General features: G+C 38.2%; 1 protein-coding gene across 1 annotated transcript in view; it reads right to left on the bottom strand.

Annotated features, from left to right (window-relative positions):
* Positions 1 to 4,874, bottom strand: part of col27a1a (collagen, type XXVII, alpha 1a) — a 75,220-nt gene extending 70,346 nt beyond the window's left edge. The window contains exons 1-2 of the mRNA XM_044143974.1: positions 4,451 to 4,874; positions 31 to 101 (exon numbers count right to left, since the gene is read on the bottom strand). Of these exons, the coding sequence (XP_043999909.1) occupies positions 31 to 101; positions 4,451 to 4,503 (124 nt within the window). The 5' untranslated portion in view covers positions 4,504 to 4,874. The remainder of the gene's footprint in view (positions 1 to 30; positions 102 to 4,450) is intronic.
* Between the last annotated feature and the right edge of the window lie 14,209 nt (positions 4,875 to 19,083).

A 19,083-nucleotide genomic window follows, 5' to 3' on the forward strand; every position in this document is an offset into this window, starting at 1 on the left:
GAAATGAATGGAGATGAATAATAGTCTTACCTTCAGAGTGTACTTGTGTAAGTCCCAGGTAACAAGTACAATATAAAACTGTACAGAGCAATAGGGCTCTCCTGGTAAAAGAAAGAAGAATAGTGTTAGAAAAAGGAAACAGTTACAGTATATGGAGTCAGAGATTTTCTATCATTTCCATTTGATTAAAAACATGTAGTTTTAAAATCCTGATTGATAATGCGGAAACATACAATTGCAATCCAGTTAAAATATTGTGAATTTCTCAATAATCTTGCATCTTCTTTTCATCCCCGCATTATTTCAACAACTTTCTCTGAGCTGTAGCATCTTTATCACTGTTATTTATATGTGGGCACCAATATTCTCAAAAATTATTACATCAATATCAATCAGTATCGCTGACATAGCAATGTGGATTGACATTTGACATATTGTGCAGCTATAATTGACATTCAAAATGTGAATTCATAATAAAACAAATCGGATTAATCAAGTTCCCAGTTGGAAATGCAACCGGAATGTTTCCAGGATTTGAAATTTTGACCAGAGGAGTCCCAAAACCCCCCAAAAGTCCAGATGATCAAATACATCAAGCAGAGTAAAAGCTGCAGGTATAAACTATCTATCAGCATCTCTGACAACTTCCCACAATTAGACCACATCAATGGAAACAAAAATGACATCAATCGGACCTTAAATGTGTTCCAGTCCTAGGCTCGTAAACCAGTGGAGTTTTCTAAGCGATATACTTAGAACACAGCCTAACTATAATTAGAATTGCATCATCAAACACTGAGTCAGCCTGGCTATTTAGACTTATTGTTGGAAGTGCAACGAAACGTCTTAATTCAGCTTTCAGTAAGTTTTAGATGCAAGGAATCGTCCTCAGACTTGCTATCTTTAGGAGTCACTTGAAGACTTTTCTCTTCAGACAACATCTTCCACTCAGACACATCTGAAAGCCTCTAAAATGACTAACCTCGCTTTGCACTTCTGTGCCTATTTCATTCAAAGTTAGTAGCTAATATTTCGATCTTTAAAGGGGCCGTCACACAATTACATTGCCATGTGTGCAGGTGCATTGAAAAAAAAAGCTTGAGGAAATGAAGGAGATTTTGTGGATTGTGAAATCGTGTCATCTTTTAGGTGTGTGTGTGTCACTTTTCATGTTCCCCTTATCAGAATTTTACAGATATATGTAGGGATTATCAACTTCTATTATTAGATTACTCCTTTCTTGACATCATTGGCTTGTGTTACCTATTTTTTCCATCTTTAGCGATTACCGGACTACCTATGAGTTATACTAAAATGCTAGAAAATAAACAAAGCAGTTAGCAGGAATAATCAAAGCTAGCCATTTCATAAGTTTCAGTTTCTCTATCCAGTATTCAATAAGCTAAGATGAGGTCAAGTAAGATTATCATTGGTTCATTCCCGTGTTATTTGAACAATAGTTGTATCAAGGAGTATTCTGTAGCATTGTGAAAGTCTCTAGTAAAAATACTATTTTTTACTTTATAGAAATAGTGCATTTGGCAATCAATAGAATATTTACAAAGAACTCTTGTCTGTTGTCATACTAACACAATTACTGTCAGTTCAAGGTTGCTGTGTTATTCAGGAACCTGGTCTACAGCACAAATTCATAAATTATCCTGGGATTATCGTTAACATCAAACCAAAACACAATCTTTAACAAAAACAACTGTCAGCAACTGAGTTTCCATGGGAGTTACAACAGGAAGCAGGATTCTGCAAAAGCACTTAGAGCACCTCTTTGAACCCCCAACACAAACACACCCACCCCTGCAAGTTGTGGGTTTTGGAGGCAAAAATACAACCGTACACTTATCCAATAACTCTATTTTCCCAAACCAATATGCACTCACACATGGACCTAAACAAAAATATCTCTCTCCGCAGCCTCTAAAGAGCCAGGTGTGCAGCAGAACCTAAAGACTGGCCCATGTTAGTACTGAGAGCTCAACAGGGGGACCAAGCTCTAGTGACAGGCAGGGGAGCCACTGTTCACCGCTGGAGGTTATCCAGACACACATGGTCACACACACATTGGAGGAGGAAATGTGTATAGCAGCTGTGCCTAGAGGGCCACAGAGAAGCAGACAACCAGGGTTCCAAATACAGAAATGTGGGAAAGACAGTAATGAAGGTAGCTGTCTTAAAATGTATTTACCTGCACTACCTCTGACAAAGAGTTATCTCTGTGTTTAAAGGAGTCAACAATTAGTCTAAGCACTGACTAGGATTAGAATCCCCTTCAGCCCTGGATAATTATAATCAGAGTATGTGTGCAACATGTACATTTGTGGTGTCTGCGTCTTCTGCTCTTTCAGCCCCTAGATGCTAATAAAGATTCATCACAACCATCCCCACACACAGCTGGCTGTGGTTTTCACAGGATGTGTGTGTGTGTTTGTGTGTGTGTGTGTTATCTCCATGACTCCAAGATAATTGCAGTCTGATTTTGTCTTCTCTTCTGAGAAACCCATCCTCTGAAATCGAGTCATGAATGCACTGGTTGTTGTTGCAATAAAACAACTTTCACTTTATTCCTCGGGCCGTTTGCATCTGTGGAAACTGGAACAAGTTTACCCAGGAAGCAGGATTGTTTTCCTTGGCTTCTGCTTATTCAAAATCCTTAGTAGCTTGTTTAGGTTTCTATTAGCGTGCTTTAGAGGTGCCTGCGACAGGTAGGGATTTTTCTTTTGCACAGCTGTTGAAGTTTTTTGTTTGAAATGAGTCATAAATTGGAAAGGCTAACATCAGTACATTCAGACTAGTGTGGTTTTTTGTTGCTGTAACCATGAGCAATGACATGACTCGCATTGGAAATTCTACCGTAAGCTGAGTGGACAAAATGCAAGATGGGTGAGCAATGGCTCCTATGATGTTATCCAGTAAAACAGACAATGATTTTTATGCTATTTGAAACTTCTCTTTTGTAAACAGACCTAGTTGATGAAACTGGGTTATATTACATACATATTCCTTTTGTGTTTTTATAGTATCCAAGTGATATATGTAATTTTAACAGTGATTAATAAAGCTTACATTCCTTGTAGACACTAAGTCTGCAATGGTTTTACTGTTACCGTCTTGAAACCTGCACTGTTTTTCTGCAGACATCAGCTGAAGGTTGGTTTGTTGCAGAAGGGAGGTGCAGTCGGGTGAATTGGGTGGAGGGGGGAGTGTACAGGTTAGACACAGAAAGCCCAGTGTATGGTTTCCATTTCTGTTCGTGTGTTTAGACTACTGACTGATTCCATGCAAAGGTTTCCCAAAGGAGATCCTTTCACACACGCACACACAAGTACACACACGCAGCGGAAAATTCCTATAGATGAGTAGACAGTAATGACACTAATGTGAAGGACACGCAAGGCTCCATCACCAGGTCTGTCTGTGAACACTTGTTGACTAATTTTAGTAATGACCTAATTCAGTCCTGCAAAAGATGGAAAAATACCTGCAGACCTAAAGGCTAGGAAATTCATTGTAAATTACACCTGAATTTGATTTTGCAGCTAATTCTCAGGGCTAAAGACGAGTTAACCCCCCCAAAAACAGTTACCTGTACAAAAGCTATTCGATATAAAGGGCGACACCTTGTGGACGCCTACTGAAAAACAACGCAGGTAGATTGCTTTTATTGCGCAATTACATCAGCAGTAAGGAAGGGCAAAGCAATTGTGTCTGAAGCTCAACAGCTTGTTCTGATGATTCAACTGTGATCATCGCTTTGTTTTATTAAAGAACATAAAAGTGGTTACATCCCTGGAGATAATTAAAAATAATAATAATAATAATAACTTAGAGCAAATAGCGTGAGGAGAGAAGCATGCATGTTCTAAACATTGATTGATTGAATGAATGAATGAATGAATGAATGAATGAATGAATGAATGAATGAATGAATGAATGAATGAAACTTTCATTCATAGCTACAACTAGTCTATCTGTGGATATTTCCCACCACGATTTCCACACTAATTCCAGATTAAATGAGCACTAAGGTTAGTTTTAATGGCATTTTCTTTAAAGCACTAATGCATTATTGGCAGTGCGTAAAAGTGGCCGCTTGGAATAGCCGGGAAAGTGGAAAATATCCGACGGCGCAGAGGATGCTGATGAGCCGCTCATTACATTTTATAGGTCCTAATTATTGCCTCTTCCCTCCCGCCCCCCTGTGTTGTCAGATGATTCAGTTTAGCTAATCTTGCATGAAAGACTGAACCATTTACCTTTTCCAACATAGAAAAAAAAAACGGACAAAAAAACATCTAAACATGAAATGCAAGAATTATACTGGACCAAAGCAAGCCGGTATCACAGGTAAGCACATCCGTGTGTCTGAACGGATCCCACAAAAGCATCAAACACACACATAAAAAAAAAAAAAATAATAATAAAAAATCTTACTTACTTTGTATCTAGATGAGAGGTTCTGCAATCTCTCCTTCGGGTGCCTAAATTCATTTGTATTCATTTGTCCTGCCAGTCAAAAACCTGATCCGTTAATCACAGCGTGACTCCTTTGCGAGGGGGGCAGAAAACACCGGCCGCCGTTTCACGCATTTGACAATCTTGAGATGAAGTTCCAGACATAAAAAGTCATGCTGAGCTGCCTGTCAAGCTCGACATAGAATCCTCCTGGTTGTCTTGTTTGACAAGAGAGAGTTTCCAGGTTGCGATCGTCTGGCGATATTCCCTTGTGGCTCATTCATTTATGCCGATCCAGATTGAGGGACGCTGCGGCCGGTGAGGAAAGCTGCGTGGGTTCTTCTCAGCGGGGTTACGGAGTCAGAAGCGCTGGACTCATCGCTTTCCTTTTTAAATAGATTTTCTGAGGGTAAAAACGATGGCAAACGAACCGCGCAGCCAGGTGTCAAGTTACAAGCCCAGCGGTTGGAGAAAGCAACTACACGCCTTTTTCTCCAGGGGGTGGCCACATGGATTCTGTCCCAAAAACTCTGGTTAACCATATGAATGAACCACGGTGACAAAGTTGGACTGGATGGGCACCGAGTAAGGACGTGCTTCCAGGGCACACAAAGGGGGTCTATCCATATCTGTACCTGAGGCTGTCAAACTGTGATGCCGCTGGTGGTCAGCTTGTGTTTGAAATATTGAGTTATTTTATTAACTAAAGTCTAGAAATTAAACTTATATACAGATTTGTTCCACTTACAAGAACGCAGTGCTGTGAAGACCTATTTTCTTCCCTTAGAGACTGCTTTATTTTTATTTTTTTTAATTGAATGCTAAACATAAAACTCCTGGTACAGTACTACTATTAAGTCATTAGCGTTTTTTGTTTAGTTTTGTGACCACGCCTAATTACAGCCAGACTTGGTGAGTCAAGAAATCATAAAAAAAATACAAGTATCAATATGCCTCAATCCTGATTAATTAAAAAAAATAGACGTGAATCAAACACGTTGACATCCATTGCTCCAGAAAGGCCATTTCTAAGGTCTTGGGATTCCAGAGAACCACAGTGAGTACCATTATCCACAAATGGAGAAAACAAGACATAGTGGTGAGCCACCCTAGGAGTGGCCATCCATCCAAAAAAGCATGTCAGCCACTCATCTGAGAGGTCACAAAAGAACAAAGAGCATCTAAAGCCCTGGAGGCCTTACTTATGATAAATATGTGTGACTCAACAATAAGAAAGAGACCAAACAAAAATGGCATTCATTGGCCTCCCAGGATCATATTCATTGTGGACTACAAATAAACATAAGCACTTGTCTGTTAGACGTTTGGTTTAAACTGTTTTGTATTTGAGCTTCTTGCATTTAGAGTTGTACTCTTTAGTCTTCTGTTTCTAGGTATCTGTTTTATTTTCACTGCTTTCATGATCACCTCTCTGCTAAAAGTTAATGAGCTAGTCCATTAACCTGCTGCTGCTTAACTTTGTTGTCTGTTGGTCTATGTTTTCTTATTACATGTCACCTTTTTTTGGTCTTTGGACTTTTTATAGGAAGATTCAGCTTCACTTATCAAACATCCTTACTGTATCCACCATCACATCCCGTATTTGCATTTGATCCACCATACTATATAATGACAATTGCACATGTGCTTTTAAAACATTACCTTGATATTTCCCAATATTTGGTGGGGAAACAGTCTGCGGACTGATGAGACAAAAGGCTCACTTTTTGAACAATGTGTGTGTTACTCTCTTAAAATCCACAACTAAACCTCTAAAAATATTTCTGAAAATATGAATTTTTGTAAATAGTCAAGGGACAGCAGATGCTGTCCCTTATAGTTCATTCTATAATCTGGTACGGTGCATCAGATCATGACATTTATGTTTGATAAATGTCCCTTTTTAAATGAAGTTTATCATTAATATCAAAAAGGGATTCATGTCAAAGATAGTGGTGGTATTGTCAGTGTCTGGGGCTAGTTTACTTCCTCAGACTTGCAATAATTGATGGAATCCCAAAAAGAGCAGAGAGAATCTGTTGGATTATGCTCCAGAACAATGGGTCATTGCACATGGCTAATGCTAGATGCCTGTTGTTGCTGCCAGTTTTGGTACAACTGTGTTTAAGGGGCAGGTTGATGTGGATAGCTTTTTTCCCTTTAATATATTAATTTGAATGTTCACATGCACACCCAGTGGCAAATACTCCTTCAATAAACTGTTTATTTCAAGCAAATATTTCTGCAAACTTTTACTGAATACAGAAAAGTTGACCTACTGAAAACTGTCCATGTACTCATTTCCCTCTTAACAATAGACAGTATTAGAAACTGCTTAAGGTCAACTTTAGGTTTTTTGCTGGCCACTCAAACACAGGGACACCATCAGTGAATACTATGGCTTTCCAAATCATCACTTTCTAAATCATCACTGACTGTGGAAGTTTCCCTCTGGACTGATCTCCCCACATATCCTTTTAAGACTCCAGGATCTTGATTTCCAAATTAAATGCAAAATTTACCTTCATCTTTATCCTTACCCCAGCTAAGAGATTTCTGATGTAGTTTCTGATTCATTAGGAGATGAACTCAAGGGATGGACACATGATGTACTCTGACTCCCATCCACATCTTATAAATCTCCCCCAAAGTTTTGAATGACTATTGCTTTGCCACCCTCTCGGGTTAAATGTGTATTTTTTTTTCATCAAATTTTCAGAATAGTTTTTATTCAGCATACGGAAGAGTTGAGCAACTTTGGGTTAATTAAGCTCAAGTGACAAAAACTTGTAAAGGAGATATAAAAAAATGTCATACTTATCAACAATTAGGAAATGCATCTACAAAAATATTAAAATAAGGAAAACTGTACATATTTACAGCTGGGCAAAAAGCCTATTTACAGCTATTTAAATAGGCTATTTGCTAGCTGTAGCAAAAATATTTGTACCTATTTACATAAGTATTGAATATAATTGAATATTTAAAATAATTCAATAACACAATAACACAATGAGTTTACCTTTTTGTGAAACTTGATGAAATGTGAAGCATTTTTAAGAAACATATATTTGATTGGGCTCCATCAAATCACAATTTTAATATTCTTCAAAGTAAGCCCAAATAAAGATCTACTTAGACGGTAATTTAATCAAAGAGATTAAATTGGGATGATTCCTAGAAAGGGAGAAATTAAAGTTTAACTCTGACTAAATGTTAGCACTCCGAGTCTGTTATTACACTTAAGACCCAGATGAAGAGTGTATTCTCCAAAATGTGTGGATAAATAACAAAGAAGGCGACTCGTACGTACGTCCTGCTTACGTTTTGAGCTGACTGGCTGCAGGCATTGTGAACTGAAAGGTTGTTTAGTCACACAGTGAAGGTAAGGCTGACAGGCTGTCTCAGTGTTGGTGATCTTCACTCGTTTTGACCTCAGGCTGATAGCCAGCCGGCCACAAGGGTGGGTGATAATGGACACGAGTCATTAACATTTAGTTTACAGGCCTTCACACACACACACACACACACGCACACACACACGCACACACACACACGCTGGGCCTTGTGTTTCAGTACTGGGTGCCACCTGACCCTCCCATACTCTTCCAATGAGCCACTCTGCCTCCATCTTCAAAATTACAAACTCTGTGCTTGCGAGTGCACTCACTGCCACCCCTTAAAGCAACTTAATTATGGTCATTGGCACCAAGTATGAAAGCTCCCTTTATCCCCCCCACGCTCCCGAAATAGGTCCTCATCGAAGTTCACAGGCAGCCCAGATCAAACGCTCCCTATAGGGAAGGGGTCATTACTGGTACGCAGGGCGGACACAACCCAATGGGTGCTGGGCCACGCCTTGAGCCCAAATTGCAGCCTGGGCCTGGTGAGGACACAAGCCTCTTCTTTGATGAATGACAAGAGTAACAGCAACACAGCCTGTTTGGATACCACTGTTTACAGTCGACTATGTGCTGTACATACAGATAAACATCCAATAAAGTGTTTTGCGGATTTGAAGCAAAGAAAACTAGACGCTGGGCTTGGTCGGGTGTTCACAAGTTTCTCATGGTTTATTTTTATCTAAATGCTGGTGCTGTTTTAAATAAGTACCGTGCCTAGCTCAGATGTTGAGCGGATGCATCCCAGTTGGGAAGTAGTCAGGTCCATCCTTAGGCCTAATCTGAGAGGAAGAGTCAGGTCTGTCTGTGTATGAGTGAAAATAGAAACTAATGCATATTTACAGTTATATATCATAGAAAGTGGGCATGGATTTGAGGTGGGCGGATTGATCCAAGATATAGATACCAAATCGGTATCAATATCGGATTGATACTTTAGTTTAAGTGTTCCCTCTTGAAATGTTGTTTCATTTTTGTATTGTAGTGTCTCAACTCTACCACAAAAAATTTGTTGTGATTTGCCATCAAATAAAATTTTTTTGCATTTGGTTTATTTATTAAAAACACAAAAAACAAATTGCACAATTAAAATATTTGATAGACACCTATAAACTTTCCCCAAAAGCTGTCCTAGATTAAAATAGTTTATAGGAGGGTCAGAAGTTTGATATATCAAACTTTAGTAACAAATATCAATGTTAGTATTGGTATTGCTACTTGCTACCTGGTATCCGATCAGTACCAAAATATGCAGTATTGCACATCTCTAGTCTAGGCTTGGCAAAGAATCCTGAAAGAATGATTTTTGCATATTAGGATTTTAGATGATAGATATACCCATACTACTACACATATAACACATATAACACAGGTGTGCAGTGGATGACAATGATGGATGCTTTTAACTATGATTTATTAATAAAAATATAGAAGGTGTTCTGTGTATTTGTTTAGCTATCTTTACATCAACTCTGAGGATGCTTCCCTAACCTGCTGAAGAACAGAATCCCCACAGTTGATTCTGCCACCACCATGTTTCTTTGTAGGGATGGTGTGTTCAAGGTCAGGGACAGGGTCAGTTTGCATGAAATGCAAAGCAATCTCCAGGTCTTTTTTTTTTTGCAATTATATTTTCATTTTCATCAATCAATCAATCAATCAACAATCAATCAATCAATCAATCACAACCTTGTAAAAGTTCAAAATTTTTACAAGGCTTCGTAAATATAAAAGACACTTTTAATGAAGTTTTTTTACTTGGCTATAGAAAGTACACTAAATTACATATGTAATAAGTCGTATTATCTTTGTTCACATAATTATCTTTAACCAACTTATCTTAAGTCCAATTGCATGAAAAATAACATAATGCCACCCAACAAATAAACATCGTGTAAATACAGCCCCCTCTGTGTACATGCATTTCCATGATGGGCATTTGCAGAGGTTACCAAGGTGGCGGCAGGAACCCAGACAGTGCTGTCTCTCTCAGCTTCACGGAGCACAAGAAGGCTGTTCATACAAAGTAATGAGTGTGAAACTGACAGTGTGGAAAGCACACAGACGAGTGTGTATGTGTGTGGAGTGTGTCAGTGGTTTGTATTTTTCCCTTTACAGGTGGTTCAGTCCATTTGCTTGTGTTCCTGGTTTTGTCTCCTTCCTGTGGATGGTTTGATGACACACTGTGGTGTGGAAAATGGTCAAACACATGAATACTCACAGTCACACCGAGCTGCATCGACTTATCCTATATCTACTTCTCTTTTCTTTACTGTTTATTCTTTCATAACATTCCTCACACTAACTTTTTGCTTACAGCTTCTTTCTCCCTCATTTATTTTTCTTCCTTTTGTTGCCATTTCTTCAACAAAGCATTCCCACTGTTGGCATGAGGAAGAAGGTAGCCACCCCGAAAATCTTTGCCACAACCAAAATGAGCACGTTGACCTCTCATAATAACACCAGAATAACCTATAAGGGGAGGAAAGCTCTTTTGGGGTAGGCTTGGAGACTGGACCAGCCTGGACTGTCAGCACTGCAGACAACAACAATTGCTGAAGTGTAAAATATGTTCCCGTACAGTGTTGTTTTTCTTAGTTTGAATTCCGCAGTGTTGCAATCTTCCAACTTTTTGGCAGAATATGTTGTAAGAAACTAAGATGAGCAGCATTGTAGGTGATGTGCTGCCAGCTTTATGTTCTTTCTTGTGTGGAGGTGAGGGGGTCTTCATAAAAGGGAGGGCTGCTCAATGCAGGATAATGTAAACTTGAGTAACATTTCAATTTGTTCTCTGTCAACCCACACCTGCATGTTAACAGAAGCAGAAAATCTGACATAAATGATTGCATACATACATTAACTATTACATCAATTTTCTTGGGGAAACTAAATGTAACTAGCTACATTGTTCAAATAAGCAAACAAACCATTTTGATTACTTATTTAACAAAATGCTTCATGTATGCAAAATGAACCAGTTAAATGTGACATTTTGTAGTTTTAAAAATCGAAAAACTGAAACGTTAAATTTGCACAGAATAGTGAAGCAGACAATTTGGGATGTGGTGCATTCAATTTCTGTCAGTAACTTCCAGGTTTTCCTACTCTGGCTGTCCATCTTTTGACTCCCTTAATGAAAGAACCCAGAACAGTGATGTGAGTTTTATGGTTTATCTAAAGTGAGAAAAAAAGGGGAGACACAGTGTGTTGTGGCAGTTTTATCTCAGCTGAAAAATGATCTGGCTTACTGAAGGTGAGAACATACTAGAAGATTTTTTTCTTCGTTGGGCAACGGAGAAAACAACAGTCTGCACCCAACCAGTCTGCATTAGTTGGGGCCAGTTGGCATTGGAACAAAACTCTGTTAGTTTGTGAGAGGAACATACCAAAACCATCCTCAATCACCTTTATTTGAATTTTTAAAAGTCAAATCTGGATGTAGTTGACCAGTGTACTGGCTCAGCTGTAGAACTTGCTGCCAACAGCCAATGAAGTGCAAGAGGGGGATATAAAATGGATTAGGCCAGTTTTGTATCTTGATGTATTTTTGCCAAAGTCTCACAAATGTTTATCTTAAAAAAATAAAACAAAAATGAAATATTAACAAGTGTATTCATGTCATGTTAAAGAAAGGACAGAAAAGCCTGGATAGTAATGTCGTGTGCACTTCTTTGTCCTGTTCTTCTACTGCACAAAGTTTTATTGGCTGTTGGCAAGCAACAAACTGGTGCATTACTGCAACCAACTGGTATGTTTTTATAACTGCCTTGTTGCTGAAATGTGGTATACAAATAAACTTGTCTTGACTTGACCTAAACCATGTGTCTGCAACCTGCGGTTCCTGAGCCTCAAGTGGATCTTTGGACCTTCCACAACGATTCCTAATAACGTCCACATGATGAAGAACCAGGTAGATATTATAGTAAACACAGGTTTTTGGCAGTTTTTTATGAAAAAAAAAATCACATTAAATTTTCACAATATATCCATCCATCCATCCATTTTCTTACACCCGTGTCCCTAGTGGGGTCAGGAGGGTTGCTGGTGCCAATCTCCAGCTAATGTTCCAGGTGAGAGGCGGGGTCACCCTGGACAGGTCGCCAGTCTGTCGTAGGGCAACACAGAAACAGACAGGACAAACAACCATGCACATGCACACACACACACACCTAGGGAGAATTTAGAAAGACCATTTAACCTGACAGTCATGTTTTTGTACAAGGGTAGTTGAAACAGCAGAGCCGAGGGCAATATTACATATTTTTTAGGCACATAGCAATACTAAAAGTACCAGTAACATTTGTTTAGAGTCATGCTTCTTGTCATTTGTTTAAAAACTGTGGTCTTTTTTCTTTACATAGTTTTCCACAAATATCAACATCCTAGGAAAATCCACCACCTTTTGGCAAAAGTTTAGTTTTTCTTTATTTCAAAACTTAAAATAGAAACAAGAAAATATATATGGTTCTTAGAAAAGGATACAAATTTTCTATAGCAGATGTCAGAAGTTGTCCTTTCCAAAAAGCCATGCAAAATATGTGACTCTAAACAAGTTTATTTGGCTAAACAGAGGGCGAAACACCTGCCTTAAACTATCAGCCTTGCCAGAGTTTGCATGAACGTCTCATGCTTTAATTGGTGAATGCTAAATTAAATTACGTAGTCTGGTATCCCTCATCAGAATGTGATCCCCAGTCTTTACAAGGAAAAAACGATGTGCTAGTGAATACTTTAAAGCTTCTTTAAAATCAGAAAACCTGTGTTCCTTTTGTGTGGCATGTTCCCAGTTAAAGAAATTCACAATCTATTGACAAGTTATTGGTTCCGACATCCCACAAGATTGTTTGACATAGATTTGATCTCCAGCATACGGTATAAACACATTTAAATGGTTTACTCTAAAATGTAACTCCTGAAGCTGCTCCTCCCTCTATTAACAGGACACAACTATGACTGTGTTCAGTAAAAAAAAAAAAAAAAGACTCTGTTTAGTTCATAGGTAACCTTCAGTTGAGTCTATTGTATAATTTTCACTTCATCTGCTGACAAAACGTACATTTATTTTACAGTTTTTCTAATGCACTCGTCATATGTCAAAAAGTGCCAGAATTCCTTCTTATTCTGAACTTAAGGCTCTATATTCAATTTGCTCTGGGCCACCTGGGACCAGGGTAGTTGAAACAGCAGAGCCCAGTGAAACCTGCTCTCCCTGGCATAAAATCAGTGTCCAGATTCCAGTGATGCTTTCTGTAAAAGGACTTCATTATGCTCTCAGAATATGAACTACACAAATATTTGGCTTGGTCATTATGATGCTCTGTCCACACCCCCATGGTTCTCTAGGTCCTACACCAGGTCCAGTGTTTCTGCGTCGCAGAAACCGCCACGAAATGCCTCCATTACTTCCTCATGAGTCAAATGAGAAAAATAAAAACAAAAGAAAGAAAGCAATTTATTAATTGTTACAGCAAAAATCCATTACAACAAAAGTAGGTTTTGTTTGAGGATTTAAATGTATTGTTATTATTTCTGAGTAAAAATTTTTATGACAATGTACTTAAGAATAACTTATCCCGAGCCTTTGCTCTCTCCTTCCTGTCTGTGCAAGCAAATATTTTTATTTTCATAGCTTCACAGGACACTGTATTTTGTATTTTTGCAAATTACACATTTTTCCACATGCAGCTGCCTAACATTAAGCAGGTCTGTCCTTTTCCATCAAAACAGTTATGATGTCTAATGATATGTCAAGAGATCACGGGATCTTCTGCCAATGGATGGGTTTCTACAAATACAATCAAACCTGGAGATTTTGTAAATTGAATATACCCAAAGATATATAGCCAAAGGTTTTCTGCAGTGATCTGAGTTATCACTCTCTTTTTTGTAATGTGCAAATACATAATTTTTCACCTTCCAAATATATGTGCACATTTTAAATGTCAATATGGTTCTAATAGTTTGCTTTTATTTCTGTGTCCTAATGTACTGGGTTCTTTTTACTGAACAGATCCATGTCATATTGTCATTTTGTGTGAACATCCAGAAGAACCGATCTTAATCTGGAAGCACCTTGTCTTCTGAATGAATCTTCGCGGTGACAGTATTACTTTCAGCTGAGAAGCCGTGGAGTCATTATCTGACTAACTGCACTGTGGAGACTGCAGGAAATTGTGAGACTTTGCTATAGGCCAAGTGATGGGTGTTTTGACCTAGTGTCCTGTCACTGAAATTACATTTTTCTCTTTTGACATTAGTCATAACTATGAGCAAGGCACAAGTGGGTTATGCTTCTTATTTAAGAGACTTTCTTGGAGCCTTACATTCTTACTCAGCAAAATGTGGCTTACTGAGGCTCACTTAGCTCTGAAGGGCAGGGCTTACAAAATCTCATATTATTATAATAAAATTTTGAACATGTTTAGAATTTATCCATCTGAATGAAAGCCTCCGGGCAAAGAGATGGTTAAGTTTTATTTGCAGAAAAGTTATCCAAGGTGTATCAACTGGCTTGGTCTAAGAGCTTGTTTTGAACACTTTCATGCCGTCCACCTCCACCAGTGCTTTTGCAAAAGACTGACAATGCAACATGCATTTCACCATGTAAGGCACTGCAAAGGCTGACCTAAAATTTGGAATGTTGGTGATCAAATGCAGCTGTGACATAGACAAAATCAGACTCTAACGAACATAATTTTAAAATTGTGAAGAGCAATAGATCAAAATAGATTCTGCAAGACGTGCAGCATTGTGTGAAACAAGGGTATTTTAAAAATCAGCAGACCATAATGAAGAACAGTTCAGTTCTGTGTTAATCATCCTTTGATAGGATGATTTGTAAAAGACACATTTTCCTTCTTAAGATAAGACTTCTTACACAACTGCATTGGGTTGTGTAACTGGAAAAAGATGTAGAGTTTTATAAATAATCTGTAAAACTCTCTATATACCTAATCATGTATGCCAGCCATAATGCTCCTAAAAGGAATTTTTTTAAGGGTAGAGTGACAGTTTTAGCTTATATTGTTTGAAAAGGTGAAATTTGGGGCATGAACACGACTGATCTACTGCTGTGCTCTAATCCACTACAGCATTGCTATCGGATGAGTGCTACCCAAGCATGACTGATGTGGAGTTAAGCTCAAATCACAGTAAACACCATAAATAAAAATGACCCGGTAGTGGTCAGGGCGGTAATACTATGAAGAACAACAGCAAACTGTTTGTTTAAAAGCCAAGAACTACTTCTGCATCCACACAACAAGTCTTCTCATGACAAAGAATTCTGCTGAGTTAGAAAATTATACCTTTTTCTTCTTTGTAGCCCAGCCTCTCTAAAACAAAAAAGCGCACCACCATACATGGATGAACATGTAGCGTATTTTAAAGAAGACCATGGGTACCTACAGCCACTAAACCTTTTCTTTCCCAAAACAGCCTTTCTAATGGAAATATGCCAAATGGATTGGTGCCCAACACTTAACATTCAACCTGTTTGTGACTAATTCCATTCACAGTTTAGATTATGACAGGACTGAAATTGCTCGTCTAAGAGAAGAAAAACAAGTCTAAACAGAAGGACGAGCCCACAACAGAGTCCATGCCACAACGTTGACAGATAGCTCGAGTGTACTCAGCAATTGAACCACCAAAGTGATGCTAAGGGAGATGGTGGTTGTGGGGAAGGCCGACAATTTTTGGGGCAAGAAAATGCAATGTTTCTCAAGAGAGTTTACATGTAACATGTTCTCTGCCAGTACTAAACATCCCCTTAAACCTGCAGCATTGCTTAACTTCATAACCTCTAACCTTCTACAATATAATTTAATAGTTAGTTGTAGTAGTTTATTTGTATTTAAGTGTTTTTACATCCCTTCCAGCCCTTACCTGTGTACTATTAGACTGAAGTCAGAAAACATGGTTTAAGAAAACTACAGTTAAAAAGGGCAATATTACATATTTTCTTAGGCACACAGTCCCATTTTATAGCACAATAAAACAACTACCGTAATTTCCGGACTATAGAGCGCATCTGATTATAAGCTGCACCCCCTACATTTTTTAAAAGAAACACATTTTGTACATGCATAAGCCGCACCGGTGTATAAGCCGCATGTGCCTACATTGAAACATGAGATATTTACAAAGAAAGGCGGTACACAGAAAGTGTTTTTAAAGTTTTAGTAATATGACGTAGCTTTTCTTTCTGAACAGCAGCAATATAGCAAAACAACACTAACAGGGTTGGTTTAAATAAAACGGATAATAATATGTTGTAGCTTTTCTTTCTGAACAGCAACAATATAGCAAAACAGCACTAACAGGGCTGGTTTAAATAACATACGGTTAAAAGTCACGGAGAGCCGTCATCCTCTTCCTCCTGTGCACTGAAACCATGGAAGTCTTCTTCCTCAGTGTCTGTTTCCTTCTTTATCAGCCAGCTCGACTGCTTTTAACTTGAAAACTGCATCATATGCATTTCTTCTTGTATTCTCCATGATGGGGGTCTGTTCAAGCTAATTTTATTCATGCACAAAGCACGATGTTACATTAGTCTTCCTCTACAGATGTATTCCAGCTGTCTCACGCTTACCTTTTCTGCTCCAGCGCCCCTACTGGCCGTTAGAAAAAATTCATAAATAAGCCGCATCGTTGTATAAGCCGCAGGGTCGAAAGCATGAGACAAAAGCCGCGGCTTATAGTCCGGAAATTACTGTATGTTACCTTCAGTGGTTACATGACTTTAAAAAAATTTACTTTAGAATTGGATGCTTCTGTGCCCTAATATGATATTTTTTATAATTGTTTTATTTCAGGTACATTTTCTGTTCTACATATTGTAGATATGTAGAGAAGATCTAGAACAAAGGTTCACATTTAGGAAATGTATTATAGCAAAACTCTAATTCATTACTTTTATGTAATTGTTATCGTTGCCTTGATTCATCAACGAGTTTTGGGAATCTAAATTTCCACTGAGTGAATTTAGGATCAGCATTCTATTCATGCCCCAATTTTCATCCTGTCTTGCTGCTCTTTCATTATAATTTCTGTGACCCGGCCTCTACCTCACGTCTCTTAGGTTCCGCAGGAGGAAGCCAAATTTAGAGCCGAGGAGTGGAGAACCTGTCCTTTCTTTAAGGCAACCAAAATTATCTCTGCTAAAGCCCCAGGGTTACACAATAAACATTTCATTTCCTCTGGCAAGTATTTCCTCTGGGTAGGCTTACATGATGTAAAAATGCAGAAATGGCCAACACAAAATCCTTGTCATTCACTTTTTTGGGGGGGAGGTAAGAGTCATTCTTGGACCTTAAAGCCTAAATCTATTAATGAGGATTTGATTCATATTGCAAAAAAGGATATAAATGCTTTATTGTGAATAGATCATGCAAAGAAAGAATGTTTTATTCAAAGAAGGAGTCAACAAAGAGTAACTATGGAGGAAATAAGTAATATATCTGTCTAAATCCAGACCAACACTCGTGCTTTGGGACATGTTTTTATTTTATGAATAAATGCGCAGTCAGTTCAAACAGATGTGTTTAGAAAAACAATGCAACAAAGCAGATGTGATGGCATGCCTTTCAACCAACTGATTGGGATGTAGAAGTCTAATGGTCCTGATGAAGCTTGTTGTGCATAGAGAAAAGATAAACCTTTCCAGAATCGTCTGTCCTGTTTCAGTCCTTTTAAATTTTGGGCGTAGAAATGCCTTAATTAAATAGCTCCTCACCATGTAGTTGGTTCTTGATGTTTGAAAATCAACACACTTTTGACTTTTATATCAGCATGTTTTTTTTTTTTTTTTTTTTTTTTTTTTTTTTTGTCTTTTCCAATTTGAGAAAGTCTTAAAAAATTGGCTTCTCTGTCATTTCATATTTATACTTTAAGGACACAGGAAATCAAATCAAAGCATGCAATACTCATAGGCTCGCTAGAGGCATAAACCTTTTAACATCAATAACGCTTTAACAAAGCAGGTCATTAATTGACGGGTTTTTTTTTCTCTGGCTAGACAAGCACAGAGCCTCTCTCAGTGCCAGACTGCCAATTACTCTAACAGATTGTTGCATCGAGCTTATGCTAACATATTGGAGCCAAAAATAAGTACGGCTAAAGAATGTCTTCTGCAGGAGGATGTACTCTATTCATGTACACACTAATCTTCCATGTCGCTCTTAAATTGTCATCCAGTCCGCTGAACAGTTGCAGGATTAAAGGAGGAAAATGGGATAATCTGACTGTATGTTGATTTTTCTGGAGAAATGGGCACCCGTTCCTGTTCACACCCCTTTGTTCATTCTAATCAAAATTCTTTGCGCTTGCTTTCTAATCCACGTTCAGGGTTTGATTGCTGACTTAAGTCGCCTCCATGTCTAAAGCCTTGTGTTTTGGTTTACACACTAGGTTTCAGTCACGAAGCCGGTATAGCTTTAAGATTAGAAACCTCAGTCTGTTCATTGGTAAGTTCACACCGGTAGTGGATACACACCTTCAACCCACCAATCCAAGATTTATGAATTTCCTTACTTGTATTTCAATACGACTCTGGAAAAAGTTGGAGTCAATAATAAAAGTCTCCAGGTTTTAAATAATCATCTCTTTCCCATATGTTGAACTACAGTAATGTCATAGGAACATATAAAATCCTTTGTCAAAGAGACAAACAGCATTAAAATGCAGAAAGGGGGCAAGAAGTGAAGCCTGCTGACTGGGAGCAGGTTTTCCTGTAATAGTATCCTAGAGGAGATGAGCTGGCTTTCTCCCAAACCCTGAAAAATGTCCTTATGTGAGCTTGAATGACGCTGCAGTGTCGTGCCTATTCTTGGAAAAGAATTACAGTTTTAAGGCAGTTCTTGGTGGTAGGTTGGAGAAGCGAGATTCAGCTTAGTGTCTCCACCTTTTAATTCAACAAACTTACTTGGCTATTAGTTAGCAGTGCAAAAAAATAAATTGCTTAGAATGAGAGAAACCCAAATTTTATTTCACAATGCCAACAGTGTGAAACCAAGTCTTCTCAGCTTTGCACATTTCTTTAAAAACCTGAATATTTATTCAAAAAATTCTTGTAGGGTAAAAGTTGAACCACTATGCAATGCTGCCAATGCCTCTTATGATTTAAAATGTGTACAATCACATGGTATCCTTGTATAATAGCTCCCCACTATTATAGGGCAAGTTTATTTGAGATTTTACATTTGAGATTATGACT

The sequence above is a fragment of the Gambusia affinis genome, linkage group LG17, assembly GCF_019740435.1.
Source record: "Gambusia affinis linkage group LG17, SWU_Gaff_1.0, whole genome shotgun sequence".
NCBI lineage: Eukaryota > Metazoa > Chordata > Actinopteri > Cyprinodontiformes > Poeciliidae > Gambusia > Gambusia affinis.